The sequence below is a fragment of the Camarhynchus parvulus genome, chromosome 2, assembly GCF_901933205.1.
Source record: "Camarhynchus parvulus chromosome 2, STF_HiC, whole genome shotgun sequence".
Classification (NCBI taxonomy): domain Eukaryota; kingdom Metazoa; phylum Chordata; class Aves; order Passeriformes; family Thraupidae; genus Camarhynchus; species Camarhynchus parvulus.
This window is the reverse complement of record NC_044572.1, coordinates 18702701-18720469: the sequence shown is the minus strand read 5'-3', so window position 1 is coordinate 18720469 and position 17769 is coordinate 18702701. Positions and strand designations below refer to the sequence as shown.

At 38.1% G+C, this 17769-nt stretch overlaps 1 protein-coding gene across 1 annotated transcript in view; it reads right to left on the bottom strand.

The window, feature by feature from the left end:
* Window positions 1-1193: 1193 nt before the first annotated feature.
* Window positions 1194-17769, bottom strand: part of DNAJC1 (DnaJ heat shock protein family (Hsp40) member C1) — a 108151-nt gene continuing 91575 nt past the window's right edge. The window contains exons 9-12 of the mRNA XM_030967000.1: window positions 16090-16209; window positions 3338-3386; window positions 2419-2897; window positions 1194-1410 (exon numbers count right to left, since the gene is read on the bottom strand). Of these exons, the coding sequence (XP_030822860.1) occupies window positions 1342-1410; window positions 2419-2897; window positions 3338-3386; window positions 16090-16209 (717 nt within the window). The 3' untranslated portion in view covers window positions 1194-1341. The remainder of the gene's footprint in view (window positions 1411-2418; window positions 2898-3337; window positions 3387-16089; window positions 16210-17769) is intronic.

Here is a 17769-nt window from a genome sequence, read left to right as displayed (position 1 = left end):
GTGAAGTTCTCTGTGAAAAAAAAATAAAATTCAATGCATTATTTTGTATCTGGCTATGTTTCCATAATATCATTATTTCTACCAACTAAGATTTTTTTAATATGAGAAAAAAAACAAAAGCTCCAACTGGAAGGGGAACACATATGGAACACTGTTATATTCCCTAAATACTTAGCCTTTTAAGTTTTATGGGAATGGGATGAAATGTTGTGAAGTGCTGATCTGACAGAAGGAGCACAATTGGCAGTTACTGGGGAAATCAGCAGTGGAAATGGCAAGAAGTTAACAGAGACTTTCAGCTACCAAGTTTCAATTTTGAGTTCAGATACATGATTTTCTGAGTTTTCTTTCTGATTTTGTAATAAAGCTAAAAAAATTTTTAGAATCCTGGTATTAAATCACAATTTGAATGGTAAATTGTGCTTTAAAAAATGGAAGTCCTTAATGTTTCTTGCAGCAGATTTTGATCACTGCTCTGATTTATTGCTGTCATTTACAGCCCATTAAGTACCCTTTGTTCCAGCATTTTAAGCTTTTCACAATTTTGGGAAACTTACACAAAACAAAATTACAAGTATGGAATAATATAACCCTTATTACCTATTCTTCAAATTGAATCCAGGGTATACAACCATCCCCAAAATGAGAACTCTTAGCCCAAGACTGTTAGCCATTCTGTACTTAAAAAGTAGTCCTGAAGTACCTTATCTCTTAATTTCTAATTAAAACATGAAGGCATTTAGTGTTTTTACCCATTTCAACTTTACTGAATCAACCACGCTATCAATTATCACTGCAGGGTTGGCAAAATAAAGTATTATATTGCAGGTGCATATAAATATATGTGGAAGTTAGCAGTAGAAATACTACTTATTTCAAAATATTACTAGACATTTCTAAGAATAAGGTATTTATAAGCATATGGTCTTGGATTTAGAGGTGCAAAAAAGAAAAATATATTTTGAGCGTTTCATTACTCTCATGCTTGCTTAACTGTTTCAGGTCAATTCTATCTTTCAAAACAAATGTAAGTTATTTGTATATCCACTGGCTGCAAACCTACCAGATTCAGTATGTGATTATCACAGGGGGTTTTCCTGTAGCTCTGCTCACTTTTAGACATTGTTATCCCACATCTGCATAAGCAGCTCTTCAATACAAACACACCTTCATTCTTCAACACACAAACCAGGTAAGATGGTATAAGATTTATTAATATTTTCTTTTACTAAGGCACATGACATATAGAAATACTGAGGTACAAAAATGCAGTTTCCTGCATATGAGATTTAAAACCCCATTTTGACAAAGATGAATTACATCTCTTCTTGCTCACAACATTCAGCTTTTAGCCATTTTTTTCTTTTGTACCAGTTCAACAAGCAACTTGTATCTTGCTATACACTCCTCCTGAAAGGAAACACAAAAGTGTTATTGAAAGGTTGGCATTTTAGTACTGCTTTAACTCTATACATGCTATTTTATTCTAACAAGAAGAGCTGTGTTCTGGGGGTTGTCTAGGGATTAGAAAAATGAACTTGCAATTTACATTTCTTAGTGGCTCATTTATCTGTTTGAAGAGCACACAAACCCAAGAAACAGTTACCAGTACTTCTTGACAGTGACTGCAAGAGCAGTTATGGAACAGCTGTATTGCAGTGTCTGCTTTGAACAGTTCCTCTGCTGTGAGCCACACTGCAGGCAGGTTAAGCTGAGCCTCCAAGGTCACTAACTCAGCACCTGCTGACACCAGAAACTGCAGAACAGCTCCCGAGTCAGAGACCCAAATCGTTCCTCAGCCACTTCCTGCTCCCTCACTGTGCTTGCCACAAATATTACAGGGCTTTTCTGCAGCTACAATGGCTGAAGCAAGCAAACTAAGTTATCACAACTATTAGGAAATCTAGTACACACCATCTATATCAATGACAATTAATGCTGTTTTTAAAAATTATACTTACAAAAAGAACATTAGATAGATTATTGAGCATTTTACACTTGCAGATGGATTATTTATTTTGTTTGTTCGTTAAGATGGGTTGAGAAAGGTGTTGTGAACGTGTAAGCAAAGCAGCTCATCAATGTTTGGTTACTAACTTTGAATCAAAATTTATTTTAAAATCTAATTTTGTCCTGCAATTCAAGATGTGAAAGGCAGAGGAGAGGTAGGTATTTTAAATGAAACAGGAGTTATTTCAACATTTTCTGTGTTAGATCAAACAAGCTGACATAAATGAAAAAATGTTTTAAATAAATCAACAAATGTGATAGTGACACTATGTCACCTGAGTCTGGACTGAGAGACCACGTAAAAGCCTCACCTTTCTATATGGACCCTCATTCTTAAGGCCATCACAAGTTGGTGGCAAATATGTTTCCCCTCAGTTTATACCACAGTTCAGTCAAAACAAGTCATACCTTGCTTTTTCCAGGAACGCATTTTGCTATTTTATCCCAGCGATCTGATGTTCCCTTTGGATACTGCTGCAAGGCCATTTCCAGAAGTTTCTGTTGATTTTGAGTCCACGGTTCTTCTGGTGCACGGCTTTTCTCCCTTCTTCTGCTTTCATCATCACTCTCTTCCTCTTGCTCAGTGTTATCAAAATCTTTCTGCCGTCTCCCTCTGCCCTTCTCTTCCTGTACCTCTTTTGTTGCCAGCAGAGCCGTTTCAGGTGCTTTGACAATTTTCCGTCTTCGGTGTCTGATTTCACTTGCTAGAGTCTCCTTTGGATCTGCCTGGGTATCCATCTGCTCTGATGTAAGATTGTAGTTCCCCTCCTCCTCCACCTCCTCTTCCCTCTCTCTCTGGGTGATTATGTGATCTGGCAGATTCATGTTGACTTTGTAATTTTTGGAATTGTGTGCCAGCGTTTTAAGCTCCGAGAGCCGAATGGTACCTGTTAGAAGCACTGCTGTTACACTTCTGAAAAAGTAAAACACCCCACAAACAAGCAGGGAACTGCCCACAAATTAAAGGTTCTCAGAATAGTGCAGAGTGGACAAAAAGCTCTTCTAGACTGACAGCTTAAGAAAAAGCTGAGAAATCAAGGCATTCACTCGATCATCAAGGTGATGAACTTCGCCAATTAGGAAGTGCTACTAAATTCCCACACTGATATAAACAAAGAGAGCAACCTGAACAAATGACCAAACCCCACAATAAATGGAATAAGAAAGGAATACATCCAGGAGGATGTAGCTAAAGGGAAATGTTCCCTCAGAATACCCAGCAGTTCTTTTTTCTCAAAGCAAGGCAAGGCTGCAAATACCTCTCTGCAGAGCAGACTCTGAAAGGCACAGCGATCACCCAAACCCAGCCATTTTCAGAAGCACACACCTGGTGTATATGTAACAGAATCCTTCACCTGTTTGGCTTTCAGGGTAACCTGCATGAAAACAACAAAAATGAAGGATTATTAAAAAATGTAATCATTTAGGCTATTGAAGAATTAATTTTTAGCTTACCACAAAACACCTACATTGAAGGCACAATAAATATGGTGAGGCTGTTCTTTAGCTGGCTTTGCTCATATGTGGAGTTCAAATTGGCTTAAAGTAACCTTCTAGATTTTGTTCTTTTTAAATCATTCCTGGCTCATTAAAATAATATAAATAATGCTATACATTTCTATTACTATCACCATAAAACACCACAGTTGATATTGAAATTTTATTTTCTTTCCACAGTTGATACCCAAATTTTATTTTCTTTCCTTGTTAAACCCTAATTTTCTGGCCTAAAAATACCACAAGGATAGGGGGAAAAGAACCAAATGAGTTATCCTCTATCATTAGTTTCTCAATACTGAATCAAAGAACAGGATGACCCACACAGGTCCAGATGGTGGAGCACACAAGTGGACAGGCATTCAGTCCCCAAATGAAAGGTAACAGTTTGACTGCCAAAGATCAGCAAAGACACCTCCTAAGTCCTGGTACTGCAGCAAAAGTTATCACTGATAGTCCAGAGGATAGAGAGCTGCTTGATTCAGCCTCTCCATGTATAATGAAATCTCTGTCCCGGGAGAAAAATAACACTAATTTTAGCATTTTTGGATCTTTTAGAGTAAAACGTGATTGTTTCAAATTTTGTTCTGTTTGTAAGCAAACAAACAGCCTTTCTCCCCACCCAGAACAAGGAGCTTCCTCATCCCAAATTTCTAGACTTCAGATAACAAGCTAGGCTTCACTTAAGATTAAGAAAGATTTTTTAATTATTTAGCATCTTTGTTATAAAATGACCACTGAATTACAGAATGGCTTGGGTTGAAAGGGACCTTAAGGATCATGTGGTTCCAACCCTCCTGCCATGAAGACATCTTCCACTGGACCAACCAAACCTTGAATACTTCCAGGCATCCATGACTTTTTTGGGCAACCTTTTCTAGTGCCCCACCACCCTCACAGAAAAAAAATCTCTTTCTGATATCTCATCTAAACCTACTTCCTGTCAGTTTAAAGCCACTGCCCTTTGTCCTATCACTACAGGCACTTGCAAAAGTCCCTCTCCAGCTGTCTTGTACCAGCCCCAAATTCAGGTATCACAAAAAAAAAAAAATCTTAGAATGTAGTACTCAAAGAATTATACAATCTTTTCAATTGCTGAAAATGTTTTATAAATACTAGATATAAATTTCTTGTTTTTCTTTTTGATTGTGAGGACTTTATTAAAAAGCCAGAAATTAAAATCCAGTAGTCTGAGCCACTCAAATCAAACTTAAAATGAGAACAGGCAAGGCAGTGAATCAAACTTGCTACTACATGGGATGGGTTCCCTGTGTTCACTGCTCTCTGAACCTGGGACCTCAGATGTTAACATCCCTTTAGTACAAGGCGAGTGGCAGTGTGCTCTCAGACCAAAAATAAAAAATACATCCCTTACAAAGTCAGGAATTCCTCTGTGTGGGATTTGTGGGATTTAGCCACAGTAGGAGTCATTTAGCCACAGCACAGACTTCTGCTGTTTTAGCTACCTAATGTTAACAATAACAATAATTCCCTATTCAGAGCAGCACTAGAGAGCAAACCTGCCCAAGGGTTGTAAAGCCATTTGCTGTGAGAAGAATTAAATTAAGATTCACGATTTTTGTTCTATGACAAGATTTGTAAGTGAGCACCCTATTAGTTAAAATACCTTGGTACCATCTGCTTCTAGTCTGGTCTGTTTGGTTCCTCCCACCCACCTTTCTGCCCACGAAATTGCAGCAGTTTGCTGTAAAAATAGGCTGGTGCTGGATCTCCTTAAGGAAATGACAGCAAGACTTAACAAGGCAAAGTGGTCTATTTTCCCTACAAATTAAGCCTCATTTTCTGGGATGATTAAGTTCAAATGAAAACTCTGAACAATGAAATCCCAACTCTAATTAACCAAAACCTTTATCCAGAGGTAGACATCTGGCACAGAAAACTCCAGTTTCTATTGTTGCAGTACAATAAAGTTTTAATTGTTCAAAGAAAAATGTCAGGACACTGTAATATGAACAGATAATTTTAAGTGGCACTAACAGTTCTGGGACCTCTGTGATCCCAATTTTGAAACAATAGAAGGGATCTTCCTTGAAAAACATGGTCCATTAATAGAAATTCGCCTTCCTTAAAAAAATTTATATTCTAAAATAATAAAAATTAAAATGTTTGTGTTCCGTCTTTAGCAGTGTCTCTACAGTACTAATAATTTAAAAGGCTGAGAGGAACAGAAACCATTCTTGACTGCTGAACAGAATGGATCCTTAGTGGTGTCCTGCTATGCATCTCTTATATGGAAATCATGTTATATAAACTGGATTATAACAGATTATTTTCAAAAGAGGGAGAAGAATTTGCCATGCAAACAAGTAGCTTTTAGAGCTTCCTGCAATGATGCAGTGGATTCATTGTAAATATGACAAGGCCCTATCTATCTCTGTGGATTCCAGAAAACTGTCTCTAAACCATTTTGCTATCCTTAAAGTAGGTCTGTCAGAGATTTACAGCCTGCTCATAAGGACACGAAGGCAAGAAAAAGAGAGCAGAAAAGATTCCCTGAATAAAACAGAGCAGAATGAATTGCCAGCAAACACGGGTACCATGAGCTGCTGCCTCAGTGCCAACTGAGCTCAGTTTTCTCTCTGTTGAATCTCTGATGGTTTCAGAGGTCAGCAATTATCATTTTATCTTTCAAGCTGAGACTACACATGCAACACAAACTTTGCTTTGGCAGTGGTGCAAATCAGCTGAATTTCAGTTTCCTTTACAAGACAGGTGTCCCCAAATTCAGTTAGTGTATGTATCCCATCACAGATATAAATTTTGCTTCATATTGCATCTATTTGGTCTGGAATTAAACCATACCTCTCTGTTTGACCAGTGAAGGATTTTGGCTTATTCCCAGATCCCACCTGCATTTCGCATTTCCCCTTACATGCAGAAAATTCAGGAGTAACAGTCTTCCCACAGGTTATCTTATGTTGGCCAACTTCACTCATTACAGCTTGGTGAAACCAAGTATTAAGTTACTCCATTCATCACATCTAATATTTCCAAGACTTTATATTTGGAAGGCTTTAGAATATTTGTTCATGTTTTGATGGACTTTCAATTTGAACATTCACCAGGTAAGCTGGAAATAACAACTGTATGCTTTATGCTTCGTATACTTTAGATACTGAAAACCTACCATTTCAAACACTGAACAAGCACTTTGAGTTGATGTAAGTTTGACAACTCATCAAGCTTCCCACAGCTTTACTATCATTTACAGGTTACAGGGGAAGATTATTTGTCTATTATTATTTTTGTCAGCTTTCTTCTTCACACAGCAGTCCTTTTCCAGGTGCTATGTACAGTTCAGGTTTACTCCAGCTCTTTTCACTGAGAGTTCAGGTATCACTTATTTAGCCTTCAGATTTATATGTCCATCAGCCTCAGCTGTCAATGGCATTCCAGATGCTGACACAGGGCAAGAATCGTTAACATGTCAGTATTAAACTGCTGAGGATTATTAGGAATCCAGCCTATGGAACATCTGAAATTGTATTTCAATTTCATCTGTTGGAGTTTAATCATTGTTCTTGCCACTCAAATCTGCAGACTCTTCTGTTGCCCATTCCTCCATGCTTTTTGACATCCTTAATATCAATTTAAATTTCCTCTCCAGGGGTGAATAGTGTTATTTACTAGCTAGTTCCTAAGTGATTCATAAAAAATTCACTAAGTTATGCAATGTAAGTTGCTCCATTCTTTCTCTGCTTAATTACTTATCATAGCTTGCTTATATGATATACTACTTTTTCACTAGTTAACAGATAACACACTTGGAAAAACTTATTCAAAGAATGAAGCAGTTGTAGAATACTCTTGTAGTTATTACTGCTATTTGTTCCTGCATAATGCTTTAAAATTACAGTTTTCATGTATATGAAATGATGAGTTTTATCCTGACTGTGAGAAGGTGTGCTAACAGCCTGCTGTTACTGACAACAGCTTTCACCAGAGTATTAGACAACCCCCTTAAGAAATCCTGGGTCTGGGGACACCTTAAATAATAAGGATCAAGACTGTGAAATTGATTTAAAACAGAAGACAGAAGAGCTCGTATTCCTGTACAGACACACTGCATTATTTTATAGGAATCAACTTTAAATGTTGTAGTCCACCAGGGATAACAGAAGTCACAAATAAAGTCAGGTAATATCATGCACAGTGAAACAGATTTCCTTAGACAGATAAAGATGACAAAAAAAACTGGATGCAAGCAATCAAATTGCTGGAGTAGAAATCAAACTATCTTACTATGAGACCTACAGAAAGAAACCACAGGAACAATTTGCTTCTGAGAACTCCCTTCTGAACTCAGTTTCAATAGCTCTTCAGCTATAAAAAGATTCTATCAAATGCAAGTGGGATTAGTGGGATGATTTTATGTGATGAAAGCCAGACAGAGCTGGTTTCCTCCTGTACTGCTAACAATTAGTCCAGATCACAAAGACTAGTTGCTACTTAACAAGACACCTAGCAGTAAAAGCATTCCTCATCATGACCATCCAGATGTTAACTCTCTTATTACCCTGGACACCTGCCACCTCTTTCAGATGGGACAATTGATACTTCAGAGATACATAGGGAAAAAAATCAGAATCAGCTTAAAAAACTCTCAGATGCATAGGCAAAAGCAAATTTTGCTATCACATGAATGAGAGGGTACTTTTCGCCCTGCAGGGAAGGCAGACATAAAAAAAGCACAGAACTATGACACACCTAGAGGGAAAACCGTGTTAAGTCAGGTACAGTGATCCTACTGGTGCTAAGCAGACACACAGAACCCTTTAGCAGAAGATGAAGAGCAATTCCCCATTCCCACAGCAGCAGCCACTGGCCCAGCAGCTCAGCTGAGCCCTCCAGCACCACCGCCAGCCCAGCTCTGCAGGGCACACACCAATGTGCCACTGAACCTTCATCATTCGCTGTCTCCTGGGAATTTCCTGGGCCACAACCTACCTTCTATCTTCCTCTGGGACAGTATTTTGATTAGGATTGCAGCAGATAGTCACAGAAATACAAAACTCTTGTGTTCTAATGAGATTTTAAGAAAATAATGTGGGATTTGTAGAGGAAGAAAATCTACATCTCTTGGCTTTCCAAATGTAGATAAACTTCTTGCAAAGAAGGATGGTGTTATGGTGCTACTGAACACCAGAGAGGCTGGTAACATTTTTTGTTACTCCCAGCATCTTCCTGAGCAGAAGTTCTCTAAGTATTTACTAAAGATGTAATGGTTTCTTAGCATTAACTAACAAATTTGCTCTCCCAGTAGCAGTCTTCTGCACCCAGTTATCTTCCTGCATGCTCCCCATCTAGTTATGTCATGAAAAAAATGCCAAGATTTGTGTAAATCTTATGGAAAAAATGATTGTGGAGACAGCCTGTGAGTACTTCAGGTTACTATAAAGCAATAAGAAATTTCTTGAACCTTTAAGGCTAATTTGAGTTGTAATCACATTTTTTCTTACAAGGGAAAGCCAGATACAGAAGGATTTTAATGCCTTCGTGGCTTTGTCAAAGTAGTAGGTTTTTACAGATCTAACCTTCCAGAACCACACAGAATAACTTGCCAAATTTAAATTTCTCCTCTTATAACCAAAATACTACCTCTGTGCTGAATTTTCTTCCAGCCTAGACCTAAACAGCTTTTTTCATATTAGTCACAACTGTATCAACCACTGTTTGACACAAGTCAGACAACAATAATGACCCATTCTTTTATTTCCATGTGACTCAAAATTTGTTGCTTTATACACTGACTTCCCTTTTAGACACTAAAAGAGCTTCTAATTTCAGTTTTACCAGACTGTGGAAACTTCAAATCATGAGACACTGAGCCAAATCATTCTCCATTTTCCAAGTATCTTCATTTGGAACTTACAAGACCACTTGAAATAAGTATTTCAAATCAGATGTATCTTTGTTTTGGCACTGCTTGAAACAGCTTAGTAGAGAGTTCCAAACTTTCCCAAAAGTTGGTAATGCAACTAATCTCTAGCCACTGTGTAGGTTAAATTTCATACTAACACAGCAAATGAGTATTTTAAGGATAACATTCTTGAAAGAACTACAAAACACGTTATGAACTTAAATGAATTTGCTTAGAACCACCAGTTGCAGCCAGCAACAACGCAATATTATTATGCTTATGGACTTTGAAGCCATGTGTGATTCTGAACTTTGCCACAGCAACAGAAATACCCAAAACAACCATAAGTTTTATTATGAGGCAGTTTAATATGTCGCCTTCAAAAAAGGCAAATTTGACCTAAATCAGCAGCTGTAGAACTTTCTCCAGTTTAAGTCCCCAGTTAATTTAAAGCAGCAAAAGAATTGCTCCTGTTTTCAGGACACAAGAGGAAGAACTTTGCAATTAGACTTGTGATAATGCTGGAGACTTCATACTGTGCTTGTTTTTTGTCAGTTAAAATCCATGAGAGAGTCTTTAGCTCAACCCTATGGGCACTCATGCAGGAGAGGAGTTTGACTCAAATGCCCACTGCAACAACTACCTGGACATCTTATTTTGTTACTGATGATGCAAAATGCATTACCTTTCTTGACTGTTAGAAATTTGAATTCTGCAAAGAAATTAAACCCAGCTCACTGTGAGCTTTGTGAGACATTACATTAATTTATGCCACTCTATAAAATGCTGCAGCATCACTGGCTTAACCCCTTCACAAACCATCTATTTGGACCAAAAATTGCTGTCCCACTGCCTTCTGTAAAAAACTTTTTCCTTTAAGTGAAAGAACGCTCTGGTCATGCTTTATGAGATGAAAATCCATTTTGTTTATAAGGGGCATTGCTCTGCCCAATCTTGTAAAAATGGCAGGGACAACTGTAGGCATGCACAGAATAAAACTGTACAGTGAGAGTGCTGTGAACAGCAACCATCTTTTCCTCCCTCCAAGTATCAAGATAATCACTCTGGTGTGCCTGTGGGATTAGCCAGGTGTTTTGAAGACTTCACTCTCAGACTGAGGGGTCTACATGGCCTATGTATTATCTAAACCCCATCTCAGATATTCATCACCTCTCTGGGACCTCAATCTAGGTCTTTATACTTCAATAAGCAACTGGGAGAACTATTGATTACATAAATATATGCAAACTGCTAAGGGTGAGTGTTTCAGAATATCCACAACTGGATTGCACTGTAACTGAGTTAACATAGACACAGTACACAAAATGAAATATAAAACAGTCTTAGGAAAACAGTTAATCTACAGAAGCAAAAGACCTAATAAATTCATGAGCTTTTACATATGGATCATTTCTCATATAGATGTTTTCTTGTTGGCAAAGTAATGAGCTTGCATTTGTCAAAAATAAGAAATCTACTTTACAATGGCATATGAAGTGTAATGAGTATGAACTCATACAGCCAGACTTACAGGCTGAAACCGCTGCTTGGGCATACAAGAGATATCACAAAATATGCACCCACCCCCCCAAACCTTATGCTTTCAGGTTTCATGGTAATTCAGAATGTCTGCCACCTGGCTATTGTTTTGCTGTCTACCTCAGTGTTCTTCTATACAAGCAGCAAATCCCAATCAGTCTGTTTTTGCAACACAAATGCATGAGATTAGTGACTGCAGAAGCAAACAGAATCAGTTTAAATCCTGTAAGACAACTGAATGATATTACTTCACAAGTATGAAATCTGAGATCTCTTTGCCTTTAATTTAAAAAACCTGTAACTAATAATCACATTAAAGTCTGTTTGGCATGCCAGACAGCTTTTACTTCCTCTATTATTTTTACAATTTGAACGTCCTTTGTAGTTACTGAAATTAATTTATGCCTTTCAGCAAATATTTTTTTTAAACTTTTTATCTATAAAGGTTGGTATTGTCAAGTACAATATACTTCTATAATGTCACATCTAAGTGCTTTTTCTCAATTTTTGAATTCAGCAAAAGCTGACAATCATTACTACAAATCTTCATAAGGCTTAGCATTTGTCAAATCAAACAATATCATTTTTGCAGAAATAATAGTATTGCAACTCCACTCCATTCATTATTTATACTATGTTGTAGAGTGTTCACAGTGCTTAGGAAATTCAAACATAACTTTTTTATTTTGTTTTAAAAGGTCAATTATTTCCTTAAGTATTGGCAGACAGGAATGAGAACTAACCCTGGGGCAACAAATTCAGCAAGGAAAATGGGTCAAAGAACAGATGTTTGGAGGATGACAGAGAGCAGCGGTACAGGTAACCAGGTCAGCAGGCAGGAATCCTGATTAGAGTTAACTGAACTCCATTTCCCTTTCATAATCAAAATACTTGAAAACCTAATTTACAATAACAGCCAGTTGCAATAAAAATGACTTTAAAAGCTGCAGAAGCTTTCAGTTGTGAAAGCAATAAGATTTCATTATACTAAGCCAGCTGAAAACCATCTTTATAGGAAAAGATTGCTAAATTCCCTATATGCACATACTGAAGTTACAATTAGCAATTTAAGTCATTAAACATACTGATAAAGTGAGCACAACTTAACCTCATCTATTTTGGGATGATCATTCACTGGCTGTTAAAAGATGTCTTCCCAAAGACAGACAAGATAAACATTTACCATGCCAGAAGTTGAAGTAGAAACCCTTCCTCCAGTATGTCTGTACCACAGCTACAAGCCTGCCCTTGCTCTGAGGCGAAAAGCACAGGAATATGCTGCAAAGATATTTATTCTGCTATCACATGAGACAGCATAAACAGAAACAGGAGAGCTGAATGAGCTCAGGAGCACTACAGCATGGCTGTAGCTGTTTATTGCTGGAGTTTGGCTGGCACTTTCCCAGCAGCCTGCATCACTTGTAGGGTGGATGTACTTGTTTGGACAGGGAATCTGGTAGACATACCCATATAACTAAATGGCTACAAAACATGAACTTGAATATTAGTAGACAAGAAAAACACTGAAGGAACACTATTAGGAATTACTGAATTAAGTTAGTCAAGCTAAGGCATATGCAGTGATTACTGACCATTATGGTGACTATCTGGCTTTAATTCTACATTTTAGAAGTGAATTCACACATGCTTCCAATTGTAGGGAAGGTTTTTTTCCTCCCCTTTTCCTCCCAGATAGCTTGCACTTGCTAGTGTAATCACAGACCATATAAAGAGAAGGACCTAACCACAGGCAGAACACAGTATTGATGTTGTTTCTTGCAGATGTTTGTGTAACCTGTTCTTAAAGGCCCACAAATATGGAGACTCCACAGCAGCTTATTCCACTGCTTTATCACCTCCACTGTAATTCTTTGTCCTTCAGTGTCTAACTCTGCAGCCTCTGATTAAATTTGAGGCAAAAACTTTCTGCCCTGTAAGACTATTACAGTGGACAAGACCCTTCCTCATTATGATTTTCTTTTTATGCAGTTGAATACTTACATTCTCAGTTAATTTCTTCTTTTTTTTTTTAATTCAACACTATCAATTCCTTCACAATCTTCCCTTTTAGATAACATTTTAGGAAGCTATTATTCTCATCTGGACTCTTGCTATCACACCATGTGTTTAAGTGCAATATTGGAAACTAGACACAAACTAAGGATGCAGTAAGTTAAAACAACACCATGATGCTGTAAAGTTCAAAAAAGTCAAGAACACTCTCCTCAAGCCACTGCTTCCCACTGCCTAAAAAGTGCAAGTGGAAGCACAGTTCGACGTAGTAGGAATTTATTTCTTAAAAAAAAAGAATACAAAGATCCAGAATCTCTTTGGGGTAGTTAGAAGGAGTGAATTTCACTGATGCTCTTCTGATATATATGAATGGTTTCATTTTTTTCTTTAAAAAGTTTTGAATTTTTTTTTAAGTTTTTTCCTGAAGAAGAAAGCTTTGAGACAGAAGCAACAATGGAGACAGCATTTTGGACTGGATTACTCTGAGCTATTTTTAGGAATACCTGTTTAGCTCATCCACCATTAAATAAAGTCTGAATGCATAACATCACTCAGAAGCAAGCACACTGTACCTTATCAATCCTTTCTATCATTCTCTAACTGTGAAATAAAACCGAGCCTTACTGCTCTTGATGCTTTGCAGGAGAAGAAAGAAGCAGACACTAATCTCAAGTTCTTACAAAGTATTTCCTATACTAGAAAATGTTAGAAAACCAAATTCAAATTTGTCCTTGAATGTTTTTCTTTTTCAGGACATAGTACATTTGCTAGCTAATACATACTTCAAACCCTCTCTGGTTGGCTCCTGTTAAACCAGCTGTAAGCAAGGCATCCCCAACCTCTGCTACACAAGCTGTTTCAAAGCAGCACCTTGTACACCAGAACTTATCCCCTTGCCCTGCTCCCAGCAGACACAGGGAGCAGCTGTTTGGGCAGCAAATGCTGCCTGCACATGCAAACACCTTTTTTACTGCACACAAAGTTAACAACCCAGAAGTTTCTCCTGCAGCTTTACCATAACATTTTTTATCTAATTATGGTGATGCCCAAACAAAGTAAGAGTCTTTGCTGTGAATTTAGATTCTATGTTATCTTCAAGGAATATACAGGATAAGTTGTACTTCTTATTGAATATTGAAATCTTACTGAATGGATGTATCTGAAGTAGTTTCCTGTTTCACCATTTCTAGTACTGATGCAGTAACAATCTGAGACCCAAAGAAGTTCCCATGAAGCTTTTGTTTAAAACATTCATTTTGTAAAATACTCATTTCTGTTTCCTCATAATACCCAACTGCTCCAATTCTGTGTAGTGCAATGATAAAAGTAGCAGAAACTCTAATAATTAGTTTGTGTCAGGAAAGTGACATACCACTAGCAGCAGTTGAAAATTTTTGGAGAAGTAAAAACTTGTGTGAATAATAATTACATTAATCATATAGTTGGAGGTTACTAGAAGTAAAAAGGATTACACTCACACCTTTCTCCACACATAAAAATCCTGGAAATTCCTTTTTGCGTACAAGAAAATGACAGCTCTTAAAACAATCATATGTCTTTCATTTCTCTTTCCTACTCACTGAAACAAAACAGCGAGTTGCTGAGGACCTCTCATCTAATGGAAGAAACAAGTGAGCTTTGATTTTTTCTTTCCAGTACTGGATGTGTCCAAGTACAATGGCCAAATATATTATGCAAAGGATTCTTAATACACCCAAGTCAAGGAATAAAGCAGGCAGTGGATGCAAAAGACAATCTGAGGATAATGTTAGTTTTGTGATGGATAGATGTAGAACCATTCCACATGTCTGTACTATCTGTATCAAGATAATCAAATTTTCCAAACCCATCTCAAAAGCTCTTTGCCATGAACACTGTATACTACCAACATATGCGAAATATTTTTGCTGTTAAGATCAGTAAAATGTAGCATCTTTCTAATAAATTCCAGTATTAGCATTATTATTATAAAGTTTTATTATTATTATTATTAAAATTTAGTATTTGTATTATTCCATTCAGTCAGTTCAGTAGTATGAATACTTCAAGTATGAACACAATAAACCTTAAAAACCCTAATTTCATTTGATTAGCAGGTTGGTAACTTCTTGTCTACATACACTATTTTGCAAATAATGTATTGTTCTAAAATTAGGATAATGCAAAAGACTTATTTTTTTAGTATATGTATCAGAACAGTATAGATGCATTAAAACTTTAAAAGTAAGTTCTCGAAATATCTTTTTGTGATTATGTCAACAATGAAAAAAAAATTTAAGAAGTACACAAATTTCCCAGAGACCTATAATATTTCACTGTAGTCAGTGGCTTTGTTTTCCATTATTTAAATCCTGAAATATGATAAATAAAGAACATCTAATCTCAAAATGTACATGAACAGATTTAAATGTTATTCTCATTAACCCCTACAGAGCCTATAAAATAGGGTCAGCTGAAAGGGCTTTTAAATGGTCCTCTGTAGACACTACAACATGTTCTAGTGATCTATTGCCTGAAAAGGAGAAGTCTTTTACAGCTTAGCTCCTAAGGGTTTTAAGATCATAACACTTAAAAAATGTAAGTACCAGCTTTGGTATCTGGTATATACTATAAAATATGAATTAACAAAGACATTATTTTACATAATATAATTTTAAAGCATGCTATAATACTGAAAAAGGCACTGAAATAGTATCATGCACATTACATAGTTTTAAAATTTTTAAAGATATTTCTGCTTAATTAATGGAAACCACCTGTCAAAACACCATTAGCTCATATGCATTTTTTAAGGACTGGCTTGAAACAGAGATGTAATCTCTGACCAAGTCACACAAACATTCACTTGCAGTGAAAGGAGGTTACTACAAAACCTCCAGTTCATTGTTTTTCTGTTATTGGGTTACAGTAGCTGAAGTTTGTAAGCACCAGAATCCCCCATCCAGCTGATCAGTTACAGCTGTTAATTGTGGAGGGAGATACTGGCTGACATCTGCTTCTTGCATAGTTAGTTAATGGTTCACTTCCAGGTCCTAAAAGGATTGTAGCTTCTCTCAAAAGACAATGTCAGCCCCCATATCTGCCTTCTACACTGCCTGTCTTGTTCTGGTTTGTCATCCTCTACACAATGCAAATCTGAGTGCACTCACATCTGCCACTGATCGACCCAATTCGTGAGCAATCTTTTCCCATCGACCGGGGGTCCCCCCTGGGAACTTAACCATACTTCTTGTCAGCTGGCTCAGGTCCTCCTCTGTCCATTCAGGTGCCTGTAAAACATTTGTAAAACATTCATTACACTGGAATATTGGACATTTATTTGCAAGGTAATATATGGACAAAAAAAAATCTTTAAACAAATTAATCGAATAATGTTTAAAAAATAAATAAATCTGGGTATCTTCTCTGTGTCTTGTTGCTGAAAATGGATAAAAACAAGAGACCGACAGTAGACACTAAAAATCCTGAACATTCAAAAACTGCACTTTGTCTATTATGTAGACTAACACATTTAATTTCTATTAACTTTAATACAACATACATAACACTACAAAATTCAGTAAAGATAATATTCAACAATACCTTTATTAGATTATGGGGTTATGCAAAAATTAGATGGGCCCAAGTCCAATAAGAACTTAGTCTGACTACTGTCATAAAAGTAAAAAAATTTTTCTGCAAATCCATGAGCAATAAAAGGAGAGCTAAGGAGAATCACCATCTTTTACTAGACATAGGCAGAAACAATGACACAGGATGAGAAAAAGGCTGAGGTACTTCATACTTGCCCTTTGCCTCAGCCTTTAATGGAAAGATCCATTGGCCTCCATGTACCCAGTCCCTGACCCGGAAGACAGAGCACAGCAAGTCCCCCATAATCCAAGAAAAAATGATCAGTGACCTCACACACACAAGTCCATGGGACTGGATGGGATCCAGCCACAGGAACTGAGGGAGCTGAACAAAGTGCTCACTGAGTCCCTTTCAAACATTTACCAGCAAACCCAGCTGACTGGGGAGGTCTCAGTTCGCAAAAGGTTTCCAAATGCAATGCCCATCGAGGAGTTAGAAGGAAGATCCAGGGAACTACAGGTCTCCCAGTCTGACCTTGGTGCCAGGGAAGGTCATGGAGCAGATCCAATTGAGTGCCATCACACTGCACGCACAGGACAGCCAGGGGATCAGGCCCAGCCAGCACAGCCAAAGGCAGGTCCTGCTTGACTGACCTGATCTCCTTTTCTGTGATAAGATGACCACTTAGGGGATGGGTGAAAGGCTGTGGATGTGCCCACCTGCACTTCAGGAAAGCCTCTCCCACCATGTCCCACAGCATCTCCTGCAGGAACTGGCTGCTCATGGCTTGGCTGGGGCTCTGTTGGATGGGTGGGAAACTGTTGGCACGGCCGGGCCCAGAGGCTGCTGGTGAATGGAATTGCACCCAGCAGCGCTGCCCAGGGCTCAGTGCTGGCACAGCTCTGTTTCATGTCTTTGTCAATGATCCACATGAGGGGATCCAGGGCACCCTCAGGCCCTGCAGACACAGCGAGCTGGGTGGGAGTGTTGAGCTGCTGGAGGGCAGGAAGGCTCTGCAGGGGGATCTGCACAGGCTGCACTGATGGGGAGAGCCCAGAGCTCTGAGATCCAACAAGGCCAAGTGCCTGGGGCTGCTCCTGCCCTTGGCTCACAACAACCCCTGCAGCTCCAGCCTGGGGCAGGCTGGCTGCAAAGATGCCTGGAGGGAAAGGTGCTGGGGGTGCTGCTCAACAGCAGCTGAACATGAGCCACAGAGTGCCCAGGTGGCCAAGAGGCCAATGGCATCCTGGCCTGGA